Consider the following 16972-nt stretch of genomic DNA (forward strand, 5'->3'; position numbering starts at 1 on the left):
ATGTTATCTATTATATATATATATATATATATATATATATATATATACTGTATATATAATAAATCTTGTCGTCATTATACAAGATTTAGGGTCCGTAAGATTTTATAAAATGTTTTCCAAAAAAGTCACTTATGTTCATTAAGACTGCATTTATTTGATCAGAAATATGACAAAACTGTTAAATTGATAAATATTATTAAAATCTGTAACAGCTTTTTAAAAAAATATATATTTTAAAAAGTAATTTTTTCCTATGATGGCAAAGCTGAATTTTTAGCAGCCATTAATCCAGTCTTCAGTGTCACATGATCCTTCAGAAATCATTCTAATGTGTTCTCTTGGTGCTCAAATAACATTTCATATTATCATTGATAATAATGATAAATAATAATAATAAAATATACTTTTTTTTTTCAGGATTCTTTGATTAATATAAAGTTCTAAATAACGTCATTTATTTTAAACAGTAATCTTTTGTAACATTATACATGTCTGTACTGTCACTTTTGATAAATTTAATGCGCCCTTGCCAAATAAAAGTATTAATTTCTTAAAAACAAAAAAAAAAAAAAAAAAAAAACTGACCCCAAACTTTTTAGATGGTAGTATGATTTGAATTGAGCTGTGGTGCTCAGGGAACACACATTCAAATCTGGCTTCTGGGATTTATTTTTTTTAAATACTATTTTGTCTCTCTTTTACCCCATAATTCCCTGTTTCTTTTCCATTTTTCATATCAGTTTAGTGGCAAAATATCTAAATGAAACATATTCCAATGTGAACAATATCTGTATCATCATTACACTGTAATGTTTCTCAGTCTTTTAATGAAAAGCTCTATATTTATATTCCCCTTACCCACTTCAGAATACTGATGCCATATCATGAGCACTGACATTCAGAACTACTGGGAAACATCTAGACTGCAGGAGATTTGATGCACTGCTAAGCATTCAACTCTGAAGGCTGTAATCATGTGACCTGCACTTTCTTTCAACTTTTCAACTGTTTGACTTGCCCATACATATTTGGGCATATAGCCTACTATTGGCCAACCACCACTTCTGTGACTTCCAGGTTATCTGGAGATGCTATTGTGCTGTGAGGACCATTCTGGTATTCATGCAGTATCATGACATGTTACAATAGGGCTGACATAGGGGCATCCAGCGATCATGTGTCCTTTTGTTCCAGCGGTATTCTCACTGTGTGATGTCACCATGAGTCCATAAGACATCCACTATCTCTTTTGACAACCTAGTGATAAAAAGATCAACATGTGGTGAATCAGCTTTGAGATGTCCGGTTTGGTGATGCATATGACCAGCTATACTGTCTCCTTGTCTTCCATCACTCCTTAAAGCCTCTGAGACTATTAAATAAGCTCAGTGCTGCAGGAGATCTAGCAAACATAAAATATTGAGAGTATGCCTGAATTATTTGATAGTTCTGGTGGTGAAAGCTGGAATATTGCTGCATCCCTCCAGAGAGGAAGCAGTTCTTTGCTGAGGAACCTTGGTCCTGTTTATATGCACCGCTTTGTGGTACTGCAAGATTTCTGACTTGAAATGTTATTATTACTAATTAACTTATTATATAGTTAGCATGATGTTTGCATCGCATCTTATGTGGAACTGAATCATTGATTATCAAGATTGGGAAAGTTCATTGCACACTGAGAGTAACTTCAACTTGAGCTGCCTGGAATTATGCCTCTATATCTCTGTGATTTAACTGTTTAATCAGTTTATATAGAGATGAATAAAGTGTTGAATAAATTCTAGGTATAAAGCTGCCAAAAGGAATGATTACCTCATAATACACTGTGATAGCCATTGGTAATTTTGAGATATGTGTATATTCTCTCCTGATTTTGGATGAAAACATTTATTAAAGTTTACTTTAGGTTAACTTCTAATTTAGGATTGGAAACTGGGCCTATGTTTGAAATTTAGCATAATATTTACAATTGCCGTAGTATAACATGCACACACCAGTTGGTCGTATGCTAGAATTCCAGTTGGAGCACAGCTTTTGTCTCCCTCTACTGGTCAACCTCTGCCATTACCTCAATCTCTAGTACACACTGTACCCTCTGGCATAAAAATGAGCAAATCACAACTATTTATTTATTTATTTTATTTTTTACCAAGATGCTTTTTTCTTAAGCCTATGTCAAGTTCAGTTATGCTTACAATGAGAATTTTAGAAGATGCACATAATATGATCTGCTGGAGTATTGTGTTCGTGATATGTTAACACCATTATTAGCAGATGTGATTATAGATCTGTTTCTTAATCACTCTCCTCTCTGACAGACTATTAGCTGTCCTTTCAGTTCAGGTTAGCTTTGTTTGAACAGCATTGTGGGTTGTCACGCTCACAGCAGTGTCCGTGGCTGGAACCCAGCAGTGCTGTTCTGTGCCAGACAAGCCTGGCTGTCTCCATGCAGACAAATTCACCCTCATGTCTTCTGTCTCCTTTAGCTTTTCACATTGTTACAACTCATTTATTGTAGCTGTTTACTTGTTTACTAGATACAGTGGGTACGGAAAGTATTCAGACCCCCTTAAATTTTTCACTCTTTGTTATATTGCAGCCATTTGCTAAAATCATTTAAGTTATTTTTTTTTCCTCATTAATGTACACACAGCACCCCATATTGACAGAAAAACACAGAATTGTTGACATTTTTGCAGATTTAAAGGGGGTCTGAATACTTTCCGTACCCACTGTATTTTGCATCTGCAGATTCTTATGCTGATTATTTCATTTACTGCATTTTAAAGTTATAGCTGGAATTTGCAATTACCCCTGTCTCAGTAGCATTAATAAAAAACGTTCAATAAGATTAAATTAACAGAGATGCATTATATATATTTTTTCCACCATCTAGAGGAGAGTTTCAAATATAAAAGACTAGGATGTGGAAAACCCATTCTTAGTTTTTTAAAACCCCCGAGAGAAACATAAGCTTGATGATACAGCGTTCCACCTAATTTCCTCTGCAGACTTTTCAGAAATAAATCAGCATTTTATTTTCCCATACCACAAAATAAATGGGTTTTTATATGTGATAATAGACTTCCTGTGCATATGTGGGTCTATGTGAAAGAGAAGGAAATATGAGGCTTCGGTCAGGATTTTGTGCACGTTGCCAGTGTGTGCGTTGTCTAGCACATGGGAGCATATGTCTAGAGAGCACTGTCACCATGGCAACAGTGTACTTGCCAGATATGTGAAAACATCATTGTATGGGCTGAAATGCTCGTCAACTGATAATTATCTCACCCAATGTCATTAACACACTGAAAGCTGTAAAATTAGACTGGAAGTCTTTTGAAATTCACACTACTTGCCATCTGTATATATCGCAGCACTTGTAAGAAGCATACTGTTTGTATTGCTCTAATTCTCTACCTGTATCAAATTAGAGCATTGTATCCCAATGATTTTGGGTTTGACCTTTACTTATTGATTATTGTAACCTCTCATTCATTCATTCCCAGTATATCCACTTACACCTTTAATGAAAAGCCATTGTTACTAATTTCTCATAGAGTAGTTGATGCAGTGCAGAGGGGCTTTTGCCATTTAGCGTGCATTTAAGTATTTTAAATAAAATTATACAATCAGCAAGCATGTATGAGCTTTGTATGTGTTTGTCAGGAAAGATATTGAGTACTTCCTTCCATTCATTCTGCTGAGGTTAGCAGTGCAATGAAGAGAAAATCTCTTATTTTGCTAATAAACTGCTGGGTATTTCATGTCAGTCGTCACATTAGCAGGCATATGTCATTTTTGGCATCTTTTTATTTTAAATACACTGTAGATACAGTATTTAAATTAAATAACTGTTGATTGACTGTAAACATTTGACTTGGCACCATTGGAAGTCCACTACCATTTTGACATGCTGACAAATGTTACTCATGTTTGAAAGTGTACACTATTCAGATTCAGAATCATACGATACAATACGATACAACTTTATTGTCAGGCAAAGTCTGAAATTTGTCTTGTGTTACAGCAGGTTCACTCACAATTACTTTTATCATGTAGACAAAAGACAGACAGGACCCTTACAAAAACATTTTCAAAGCTACGGTAAAAATTACATTTTTGTGTAAATTATTCAGGTCTAGATTAAAGAATACTTTAATCAAATTTGATTCATTAATTTCTATGGAAGACACCAGATGGCTAGTTTATGCTGATTTGCTCCTGGTCTAGATTGTGTTGCTGGTTAAGATGCCTGGTTAGCATCCCATGCTGAGGACTAGCATCCAAAACACATGCAGGTTTTTTTTAGCAGGGAATGGGTGTGTTCACTGCACTGAAAGCATCAGTACATTCATCAGAGTTTGATGCAGCAAAACTGAGCATGCGACTCCAGCCAAGTCCTTGCTGTAGATACTAATAGTGAAAACATGAGTTCAAACGAAGAAAACCATGATGGAATTACCATAAAAATCCTGTTTGGTTCTATACTTGCAATACGGCTGGGTATTTCAGCTCAGATGGAGAGAAAGAAATAAATAAGATGGAGGAATAATGGAAAAAAACATAGATTATATAAAAACAGATTTTCTTTACATTACAGCAGCCCGAGTGGGAAGTCTACTTCTGTCCCCACCGTGGGGGAGGGAAATGTGCCTGAGGATGTGTTAAAGGGAGAGAGAGAGCCAAGCAGTGAGTCTGCAAGTGGCGAGTATCTGCAATGGGTTTCATTTGGATAAAGCCCACCTTCAGCGATAGATCGAAGAGAGAGAGAGCGTACGATATTGAAAAAGAGGGAGGGATGGAGAGAAGGGAGAAGGGGACGTAGCACACAAAGGGACAGAATCAAAGCTTCAGATTTCAGGAATTGCCATTGGGAATAGGGAAAAGGTGTACGAGTGACCGTGAGGCTGTGATCGGTGGCAGATATGGCAGTGAGCACGTGGCAGGCTCTGTCTCCGCTGCAGTGGGCTCGCTGGGGCTGGGACACACTGCTGGGAGGGACATCTGGAGAGGATGGGGCAGACCCAGCCCTGGGGCTCCTCCGGCACCTCAGCTGGACCTCCAGGCATGATTACATGATCCAAGGCAGGCAGAGGTGAGCGTGGGATAACAGCAGAGAAAGGACAGGGACTAATGCAGTGAGACTGGGTGGGGGTCTGCACATCTGTCTGAGGCTGCGCCTTTGTTGCTGTATTTGGACTGGTGCTGTATGTTCGCCTGCGCTATCACATATTGTGTCAGATTTGTGTATGACAGTATATGCTGATGCCAAGACTGAAAAACGTTCACAAACCAACATTTTGTTGTATTGACTTAAAAAGCAAAATGGGCATCATCAGTCTTGACTGAAATGACAAATGTGTTAATGTGTGAAAATAGCACGGCCACTGTGATACTCAGCAGTTAAAAAAATAGACTCCATGGCTGAGCATAATATGTGTTTGAGCTAGCTGCAGGTTCAGCGCTTTAATTTCCATCTGTAATAATCCGCCAGGGCCTACTAGGCTGATGCAGGCATTTGTTTATAAGGTCTGGCACACGATGAATGATTGTTTAATATACTTAAGGTGTATCTGAATGTATTTGATCCTGTAGTGTAAATATGAGCTGTGATGTGTTGCCTCATAAATGGATGTTGTTGTTTGCTGTATCAGCGCTGGATTTGATATGCAGCTTGGTTGTATGGAAACAAAACAGACTTGATGTTTATACTTCAATGAGATTATTAAATCAACTCTTAATTCAGTATATTCAGACCTTCTTCTGTCTCACTCTTTCTTCTGCAGGAGTTCAGACTCAGATGGAGCGTTTGAAACCCCTGAGTCCACCACCCCTGTGAAGTCTGCTTCCCCACCAGTGCCCCCAACAGAGCCCCCCTGCACCAACTCAGAGGCATTGTCCCAAGAACACACAGGTACGTTTAGATCTCCATTCCATCGCAGTTCACACACAGATGGCCTTATGTGGAGTCAAATTGTTTTATTTATCATTTGAATAGCTTCAGGAGGGTTTACTGGACTTTGAAATGCTTAAGATTACAGGACATTGACAAATAGTGACACTGTGTCTTGTTTTGAGCAAATTTTTAAATATTTAATATAAAGTAAAAAATGGACCATATATTAAATGACAATAAATAGTAAGTGCATGCTATAGCAGATAGCACAGAGCAACAGTAAACACTAAACCTGAAAACAGAATTTACTATTAACTATTTTTAACTCTGAAACCTAGGAAATGTTATGGAAAACTAAGTAGCTATATCTAGTTATTTAGTATCAAAGTATCTATGTTATATGCAAAGGTTAGATGTCAGTTTGTGCTTCTAGGTCTAGGTTGAGGTCTAATTAAAATCTTTATTCAATAGTTTTGTTTCTCCTCATGTATTTTTTTTTAACCAGTATTCTTGTTAGAAAAAAAAAACAAGAAAGGGCTGCCTTTTCACTGTGAGAGTACTGTGGTCTTTGTTATCAAACACTGCACTTGTACTCCCTCTAGCGGATATACAGTGTATTGCTACTGATTTTTTTTCAAGAAAGGTCTAGAAATAAATCAAAACTAACACAAGATACTAGTACTTTTTGAACTCTATCCTTCTTCAGTTCTTCAGTTGTTATTAACATAAAATAATATCAATGCATCTGCGAGTACTATCCTGTGATCTGCTTGAAAGCATGATTTGTTTTCAAATGCATAGTAACATGTTATTCTCTATCTTCACAGCTTCCATTGCTGACATCTCTGCCAGCGAAGCTCAAGACCCAAATCAGCTTCAATCTCCCAGTCGCTCTCAATCTACAGTCTTTGATGAGGACAAACCAATAGCTGCTAGTGGCACCTACAACCTAGAATACTTAATTGCTGATGACCCCGGACCATCAAGTCGAGCGCCTCTCACCCGCTCTCTAAGCCTACAGTCTGGTGAGTTAGAGAGCCCAGGAGACAAATCCTCGGGAGGAACCTCCGACAAACCCATTCACCCACGAGCAGAGTCTTTCAGCATAGGAACAGAAAGTGCTCCGGGAACTCTTCGTAAAGTGAAGAAGCCACGTCCAGGTTCCCTAAAGAAGAAACCTCTTTCCCGGCAGAACTCAAACCCAGAGCATACCTCTCCCAAAACAGTCTCCTCTAATAGCACACCAGAGGAGAAAAAGAGAGGTAAACCACAGCCTGAAAGCCCCTTGCAAACTCAAGAGAGGCCTAGCTCCTCTCCCAGCCCTAGTCCTAGTCCTGCTGGTACCCTACGGAGGAATAGGATAAAGTCTCAAGTTGAAAGTCCTCCACCTTTGGTTGAGGAGGTCACTGCCAGCTCAATATCAACTCAACTCCAACTGGTTCTTCCTGATCCAGTACCCAAGGCTCCAACTGTTCCAGACGAGGAGTCTCCTATCCCTCCCAGTGCCTCCTACAAATGGGATCCGGACAACTTTGAGAATATTGACCCATTCCGTACAGGAGGCAGTAAAGTTGCCAACTCGCCGGTCTTGGGCAGGAAAGCCGACTTTACATCGGTTTCAGACACTCCTGTTGCTGTAGAGGAGCCACGTGCCTCTTCCCCTGCTAAAGAGCAACCCATCAACATTGAGGAACAGCCAATCACCAAGCGCCAACCAGTCAGACTGGAGTTTGACTATTCAGAGGACAGTGGAGAGGCGCCACGCAATACTCCTCCTCCTAAAAACCTAGGCAAGAAACCAGGGGCCAAGATGCCTATCCGAAAGCCCAAACTGGGGATTAAGAAGGCCCCTCCACCACAGACAGAGCAGCTAGACAATGCACCTGTCCCTGCACTTTCAAATGACATTGATGATATCCCGATCCCCAAGGGGTTAAATAACTTTGATCCCAACAAGTGGGATGACCCTAACTTTAATCCATTTTCTTCAAACACTGGTGTCCCCAACTCTCCTCGCCTGTCTAGAGGATCTTACAACTTTGATCCTGGCTCCTTTGATGGCTCAATCGATCCCTTCAACTCAACCAATAAGATGGGAAACTCACCTCCGAAAGCTGCAACTTTTGACAAATCCAACGACACAGAGAATGACAATGATAACATTGTTGAGTTGGAGGATCACAACCAGAACAAACCTGCCAAAAACAAGAAGAAGCCTCTCAAATCGTAAGTCTGATTTAATTTAATTTCAAAGTACATCATCGTGCCGGTCATCCATTGTAGTGCATGGTTTCTAATTGTTGTACATTTTCTTGTGTATATTTCTAAATGGTCAGAAACATGTGTGTATGTAAGTGGGTGTTAGTTCTTGTTTGTTAGCCTCTGTCAGTCACATGTCTGTTGATCTCATGTATCACAGGAAGTCCAGCAATGTCTCTTCTCTGTGTTGTTTCTTGTAAGTAGAGAGATGGTGGAAAAATCAGCATCAGTAATAATATAGCTTAACATAAAATGTCACTTTAACATGTTTTAACTCATGAGCTCATTGTCAGTTGTTTTATCATTCTATTTAATACATATGACTGATTTCTCGTCACATCATTCCACGTCACCTCCATCTTCCTCGGCTTCACGTTTGATATTCTCCAATGAGAATGTGTTGCCATCTAGTGGACCCTCAAACAAGTGCAGTCGATTCAGTCATGCAAATGCACACGGGGTAGAAACTTTAGGCAAGAAAACATTGTATGATTGCATTACTATGTGCATGTGATCCAAGTTGAGCTTTGTTGACTATGCTTTTTTCAATGAATCAGATGTGAAGATCGATAGTTTATCTCTAAAATCTCTGAATGAATTCCTAATCCAGACATTTTTATGAGACTCATTTCAGAAATCTTACCTCCTTAGGGTGGCCTAGTGGATAATAAACATTGCAGGTTTTATTGCTAGAAAGCAGAAACTGTGACCTGGAATGTTGACAAGGAAATTTTTATTGTGCCTATGAGCAAGACATTATTTTCCCTCTCTAAGACCCCCTGCACACCCTAATTAATTAATACAGCTATTAAGGAGCAGTTTTAAGTAATATTACTTTCAAACTGGGATTACTTTGTACTGGATCATTTGCTTCCGTTTCGGATTAATCCATGTAATATATTTTGCTCAGCTGCAAACTTTCCTCTATAGTTCTCACACAATTTAAGGCTTTCAATGTTATTTTTTTCAACACAAATGTCTGTTCAGATTTGACATGAGGAGTAAAGCAGTACTCCTGAAATATTTACATCACACTTAAACTATGAAATGTGCCAACAACAGCAACAGAATAGGATTTGAAATGCTTCTGTTATGTGAGGCATCTGTCACTGAGCAATTTAACAGGGGCTACAGGGATTAAAACGAACTGGGTCAGGGCAGAGACTGTGGAGTATTAAGGATATTTTTGTTTTTATTTTCTAAACCACAAATCTTTACTGCATAATCACCGTACTTTTGCGAAACATATTTCCAAATAATCTCTAGTATCTGTTGGTCTTAATTTCTTGCCATGGTTCCATTCGTAAAGACTGCATTAGCAAAAAAGTATGTTTACAATAAAAAAACACATTTGCACAAGAAAACTACAAACTGAAAAACATACTGTATATTTGATATATCCCACTAATAGAAGCATCAATCATGATGTAAACCCTGAATAATCCATTATATTGCACACTAGTAAGATCTTAACTCATGAGATTTAATCCTTAATAATAAGATCCATCGTGCCTCTTCCCCTGCTAAAGAGCAACCCATCAACATTGAGGAACAGCCAATCACCAAGCGCCAACCAGTCAGACTGGAGTTTGACTATTCAGAGGACAGTGGAGAGGCGCCACGCAATACTCCTCCTCCTAAAAACCTAGGCAAGAAACCAGGGGCCAAGATGCCTATCCGAAAGCCCAAACTGGGGATTAAGAAGGCCCCTCCACCACAGACAGAGCAGCTAGACAATGCACCTGTCCCTGCACTTTCAAATGACATTGATGATATCCCGATCCCCAAGGGGTTAAATAACTTTGATCCCAACAAGTGGGATGACCCTAACTTTAATCCATTTTCTTCAAACACTGGTGTCCCCAACTCTCCTCGCCTGTCTAGAGGATCTTACAACTTTGATCCTGGCTCCTTTGATGGCTCAATCGATCCCTTCAACTCAACCAATAAGATGGGAAACTCACCTCCGAAAGCTGCAACTTTTGACAAATCCAACGACACCGAGAATGACAATGATAACATTGTTGAGTTGGAGGATCACAACCAGAACAAACCTGCCAAAAACAAGAAGAAGCCTCTCAAATCGTAAGTCTGATTTAATTTAATTTCAAAGTACATCATCGTGCCGGTCATCCATTGTAGTGCATGGTTTCTAATTGTTGTACATTTTCTTGTGTATATTTCTAAATGGTCAGAAACATGTGTGTATGTAAGTGGGTGTTAGTTCTTGTTTGTTAGCCTCTGTCAGTCACATGTCTGTTGATCTCATGTATCACAGGAAGTCCAGCAATGTCTCTTCTCTGTGTTGTTTCTTGTAAGTAGAGAGATGGTGGAAAAATCAGCATCAGTAATAATATAGCTTAACATAAAATGTCACTTTAACATGTTTTAACTCATGAGCTCATTGTCAGTTGTTTTATCATTCTATTTAATACATATGACTGATTTCTCGTCACATCATTCCACGTCACCTCCATCTTCCTCGGCTTCACGTTTGATATTCTCCAATGAGAATGTGTTGCCATCTAGTGGACCCTCAAACAAGTGCAGTCGATTCAGTCATGCAAATGCACACGGGGTAGAAACTTTAGGCAAGAAAACATTGTATGATTGCATTACTATGTGCATGTGATCCAAGTTGAGCTTTGTTGACTATGCTTTTTTCAATGAATCAGATGTGAAGATCGATAGTTTATCTCTAAAATCTCTGAATGAATTCCTAATCCAGACATTTTTATGAGACTCATTTCAGAAATCTTACCTCCTTAGGGTGGCCTAGTGGATAATAAACATTGCAGGTTTTATTGCTAGAAAGCAGAAACTGTGACCTGGAATGTTGACAAGGAAATTTTTATTGTGCCTATGAGCAAGACATTATTTTCCCTCTCTAAGACCCCCTGCACACCCTAATTAATTAATACAGCTATTAAGGAGCAGTTTTAAGTAATATTACTTTCAAACTGGGATTACTTTGTACTGGATCATTTGCTTCCGTTTCGGATTAATCCATGTAATATATTTTGCTCAGCTGCAAACTTTCCTCTATAGTTCTCACACAATTTAAGGCTTTCAATGTTATTTTTTTCAACACAAATGTCTGTTCAGATTTGACATGAGGAGTAAAGCAGTACTCCTGAAATATTTACATCACACTTAAACTATGAAATGTGCCAACAACAGCAACAGAATAGGATTTGAAATGCTTCTGTTATGTGAGGCATCTGTCACTGAGCAATTTAACAGGGGCTACAGGGATTAAAACGAACTGGGTCAGGGCAGAGACTGTGGAGTATTAAGGATATTTTTGTTTTTATTTTCTAAACCACAAATCTTTACTGCATAATCACCGTACTTTTGCGAAACATATTTCCAAATAATCTCTAGTATCTGTTGGTCTTAATTTCTTGCCATGGTTCCATTCGTAAAGACTGCATTAGCAAAAAAGTATGTTTACAATAAAAAAACACATTTGCACAAGAAAACTACAAACTGAAAAACATACTGTATATTTGATATATCCCACTAATAGAAGCATCAATCATGATGTAAACCCTGAATAATCCATTATATTGCACACTAGTAAGATCTTAACTCATGAGATTTAATCCTTAATAATAAGATCCATCTGTAAACCCTGAATAATCCATTATATTGCACACTAGTAAGATCTTAACTCATGAGATTTAATCCTTAATAATAAGATCCATCTGTAAACCCTGAATAATCCATTATATTGCACACTAGTAAGATCTTAACTCATGAGATTTAATCCTTAATAATAAGATCCATCATTTATTGTGAGAATTACAATATATTTGCATTGTCAAAAGGTTCTTTAATACCTTTATCAGATCAACAAAACAGGTATGTATTATTTAACAATTTTTTTTTTATTCAGTAGAACATTATCTGTACAGAATCTGTCAAGAAACTGCTGTGTATTGTAAATATGGTTGGACAAAAAGAATGGTTGGATGTCGTTTGTTCTACATTGATACTTTAAAAAGTAAACACAAATCTCTGTCATGTTTTCTTAAACAGTAACACTTTTAGAGTGAAGAAATCACCAAAGAGGACTCAGATTACTGAGCCATCTGCTCAAGTAAGTTAAGACATGAGCGTACATTCACCTACACTCACACAGTCACTGCAGATGTTCATTGTGAAGATGATCTGTTTTTCTCCTTCGCTGTCACCTCATATCATAACAGTGTTGTCCTGTGTGCTCTCCACTCTCGCCCTCCACTTCACACACACATAATCACCTGCAGGAGCACTCGCCTGATGCCAATCCCGAGCCTTCACAAGATCACGCCACAGATGAGGAGAAACTGGCTTCCTCCACAAATCAGAAATGGACTAGACATGACGTAGCGGTGGAGCTGACCTCTGACCCCCAAGATCTCCCACAGCCGACTGACTTTACAGCTTTTGTCAGTGAGAACAGTTTACCAGCACAGAGTGATGGTGAGAGAGTGGAGGAGTCTCTTATTATGTTACTACATTATCTCTAATCACGAGCCTTGATTTTTCTGTCCAAAATAAGAGTAATGGTCCTAAAAATAAAACCTTTTTTTTTTTTCCTGTTGATTTTGGGGTAAAATGGTTTTGTGAGATTCACCCATCAGATAATTTCCCACATGATACAAGTTTGCCTACAACCCCAAATGACCCAAAGCTGACCCGTTTTATTAGCCTTTGACCTTCAGGGAACCATTCGCACCCTAGGGCAGTTTCTGCCTGAAACTAACTGGGTCAGTAGTACAGAGGCAGATGAATTATAGAGCCACTCTCATATTGGTTCTGTCAGTCTGAACCGATGATCAGCATAGAAAGAATATTCTTTGAAAGCCTTATATTATATTGAATTCCTATATAACCTTTATAAAAAATTTAACCTGTTATATCTTCTCTCATTTTCTCTATTGTCTTTTCGGCAGTTACAGACTATGAGATTGAATACATGGAAAAGATTGGCTCCTCCGCACCTGTGAGTATCTAAACTTAGGGACATTTTCTAAAAAAAAAAGCGAGTGTATGTGACAAACACCAAACTAATTTTAAATTACAGTGCTTTATTTTTTCTGAATACATGTATGTTTTTTACAGCCTCTCTCGGTGAAGAAACCATCACTTTATCTAAAGCTGGACTCTGTGACAGACAGTCCAACAAAGACTTCCAACATGCAAGATTCAGAGCCCAACTCTCCCTGCACTGGGTAAACTAAACGCACACGCGCACACACACACACACACACACACACACACACACACACACACACACACACACATACTGTATAATCATATAATATTATATGTGACATCATATATTGCTTAAAAATGCAATGAAATGACTTAATAAGAGTAGTAGTAGTAGTCTGTGTGGAAATATTTTGTGTTTAAACAGGAAGTCTGTCTGTCAGTTAGTACCTGCTGGTAGACGACATAACTGCTCCGTTATGTTGACAAAAAGTCATTTCCGTTTAGTCAGCTATTGAGCAACTGTAAAACCATGAAGATTATGTTAAAGGAATATATTTGCTAAAGGTGGATTTTGTACACCACACTCTCAGAAAAAAAGGTACAAAACTGTCACTGGGGTGGTACCCTTTCAAAAGCTACGATTATGTTCTTTTATTTAAAGTATTATTATTAAATTATTATAATTTTTATTATGTTCTTTTATCAATATGTGCCTTTAATGTATTAATATGAATCATTTAGAGGTGAATAAGTTACAAAAATGTGCCTTTTAGCTTTTCTACATTAAGGTACCATCCCAGTGACAGCATTGTACCTTTTTTCTGAGAAGGTATCATATAGATTGACTCACTTAGACTGAAAGCCATAAAATTCGATTCTCATTCAATTCAATTCATTTCAAGTTTATTTGTATAGCACTTTTCACGATACAAATCGTTGCAAAGCAACTTTACAGCAAATGAAGTTTCTACAATATTTAATAGTAGCTTATCAGTGGTGACTGTCAGTTAATGTATATATGGCAGAAATGTACGGAAAAATCAATTAAAGACGTAATCAAACAGATGATTATTATATGATGCAATCAAACTTATAGCAAAATTTGGTAGTTCTGTATGTTGTTTCAGGGTTGGCATCATCTGAGGTCCTCTGGATAATTTAGAAGTTTCATCTAGTCTTGTTGAGATATATAGTTGAGTATCATCAGCATAACAATGGAAACTAATCTAATAATATTTTCCAAGGGGCAACATGTATATTGAAAATAGCAGAGGACCTAGGACAGTGATTCTCCATGATTCTCATGGGCTCTTTAAAAATTATTTACTGTACTTTGGTGATGTATTCCATGTGTTTAATTGTGTTGGTCTGATTCTTCACAGGAGCTTTGAGGAGATGGAGGCTCAGATCTCACAGGGGAAATCACCTGTGCTGCCACCACGTGGTGCTCGTGACTCCTTGGCCTCAGAAAAAAGCAGAAAGAGAGACAGCCAGTCTCAGAGTCGAACGCAGAGCAATGAGAGAGATGGAGCGGTAAGTGCAAACCAGTCAAACCCCAAAAGTGTCAGCACCTTTAAAGGGGTCATATGATGCTGCTAAAAAGAACAGTATTTTGTGTATTTGGTGTAATGGAATGTGTTTATGCGGTTTAAAGTTAAAAAAACACATTATTTTCCACATTCTGGGATCAGCTCCAGGCATGACGAAGCAGATATCGTCCTCTTCTGGAACGCCAAACAAAGTAGTTTCGCTTTCACAACGAAGCACACAGCGTCTTTAGGACATGGCGGCGGAAACAACCAAACTACAGCGAGAATAAAAGTTACGACTTCTGTCTTTGCGTGAACATTTGGGCGGTGTTATGCAAATCTTCCCACATAGCGACGTAGATATGTGACTCCAAAGAGAAAGGAAAAATTGAAATCGCATCATATGACCCCTTTAAGGGTGTATTTATTTCATTATCTCAGATAATGTGGAGCTCGTACAGTCAAAATACAAGAAAACACCACAAATGTGTGAAGATGGGGTTATTTTTATTTTGTTACTAATTGCACAGCTTATCTGATGCATTTACAATGCTACACATTTTTGTTTTCAGTCTTAAAGCGACAGTGCATCCTAAATAAATAAATAAATTCTGTAATTATTTACTCATCCCCATGTTATTTCAAAAACATATGCTGCATATTATTTCAGTTTAACATGAAAGGAGTCATTTTGACCAATGTACTGTACACTCCTCTTTTCTATATAACTGTCTGTTTCCAAATTATAATCATAGTAAATAATGACAGATTATTTTTTTTTTTAGTGAACTCTGCTAAATGACTAAATGTGAGTGAACTCTCCCTTTAAGACAATTATTTTGCTAGGCATGCAGCTTACTCAGGGTCTCCCCACCAGAATCAGTACCGCAGAATGTTTATTCATAAGCTTCATAAACCCATCATAGAAGTATTATGATGCACTAGGCTAAATACAAGCTTGCCCTGCCTCACTGACACCCAGACACCTCCTACTCCTCTTGTCCCTCTTCTGCTCTCGGTCCCATCGCAGTCCCCCATCCAGGGCCCCATGGATCCCTCAGATCTACCCCTCTTAGACAGACTGTCTGATTCACCTGCCCCTCTCAGCTACCTGGAGCCTGATCTGGCAGAGACCAACCCCACTGCCTTCGCTCAAAAACTGCAGGTGTGTAGAGAGAATCCTACCACCAACTATCTCTTCTTCCCTGGACCTTTGCAGCTGTGTGTGTGTGTGTGTGTGTGTGTGTGTGTGTGTGTGTGTGTGAGTGCGTGTCTTCACTCAGCTGTGTTTCACTGTGTATTTGTTTGTCCCTCCAGTCTTTCATGTACCTTGTCTGCTTTGTTTTGTCTCTCATTTTTTGTTTGCCCCAGAACTGGGGGTCAGGAGATGTTAAAGGAATAGTTCAACCAAAAAGGAAAATTCTGTCATATTTATGCATCCTCAAGTTCCTAGAAGCCCTAATTCCTAGAAGTAAATAGGAACTGGGGCTGGCAAGCTCCGAAATGAGTAAAAAACACTATAATACTACACTACCATTCAAAAGTTTGGGGTCAGTATAATTTTTTAAAAAGAAATTAATACAATTATTCAGCAATGATGCATTAAATTGATCAAAAGTGATTGACTTTTACATTGTTACAAATTTAGTTTTTAATAAATGCTGTTCTTTTGAACTTTCTATTCATCAAAGAATCCTAAAAGATCATGGTTTCCACAAAAGTATTATGCAGCACAACTGTTTTTAATATTGGTAATAATAAACATATTTCTCGAAGGATCATGTGACATCCTTCAAGCCATCAGAGGAATAAATTAAGTAATATATATATATATATATATATATATATTATTAGAATAAATAAGTTAATAATATTTCTTTTTTTTGTTGCTTTTTTTTTAACACAATAAAACAATCCGAACTTGCTTTAAACGATTGACAGTAACAAATCTGACCTAATATAACACTTAACAATGACAGTCAGAGATATGATAGAAGTTAATAATATTTCACAATATACAGTAAGTGTTTTTTACTGAATTTGCGATCAAATAAATGCAGCCTTGGGGAGCACAAGAGACTTCTTTCAAAAACATTTTTAAAAATCTTAATGACTACAGATTTTTTAACTGTATAGTTTCAAGTCTTCTGAAGTCTTCTGAAATTTGATAAGTCACATGGACTACTTTTATGTTGCTATTATGGTGCTTTTTTTTTTTTTACTTTTGGTCCCCATTCCCTGTTATTACAAGGCATCTCTTTAGACATTCTGATATCTCCATTTGTGTTCCACTGTAAGACAG

The 16972-nt window shown here is 37.8% G+C and overlaps 1 protein-coding gene across 1 annotated transcript in view; it reads left to right on the forward strand.

Annotated features, from left to right (window-relative positions):
• The window catches only part of LOC107688300 (uncharacterized), a 50907-nt gene that overhangs the window by 22314 nt on the left and 11621 nt on the right, over positions 1 to 16972 (forward strand). Inside the window, exons 6-13 of the mRNA XM_016485920.1 lie at positions 5790 to 5917; positions 6727 to 8125; positions 12200 to 12260; positions 12370 to 12625; positions 13099 to 13148; positions 13268 to 13377; positions 14524 to 14674; positions 15701 to 15835. Coding sequence (XP_016341406.1) covers positions 5790 to 5917; positions 6727 to 8125; positions 12200 to 12260; positions 12370 to 12625; positions 13099 to 13148; positions 13268 to 13377; positions 14524 to 14674; positions 15701 to 15835 — 2290 coding nt within the window. The remainder of the gene's footprint in view (positions 1 to 5789; positions 5918 to 6726; positions 8126 to 12199; positions 12261 to 12369; positions 12626 to 13098; positions 13149 to 13267; positions 13378 to 14523; positions 14675 to 15700; positions 15836 to 16972) is intronic.

This window comes from Sinocyclocheilus anshuiensis, unplaced genomic scaffold, assembly GCF_001515605.1.
Source record: "Sinocyclocheilus anshuiensis isolate Anshui unplaced genomic scaffold, SAMN03320099.WGS_v1.1 scaffold809, whole genome shotgun sequence".
Classification (NCBI taxonomy): Eukaryota; Metazoa; Chordata; class Actinopteri; order Cypriniformes; family Cyprinidae; genus Sinocyclocheilus; species Sinocyclocheilus anshuiensis.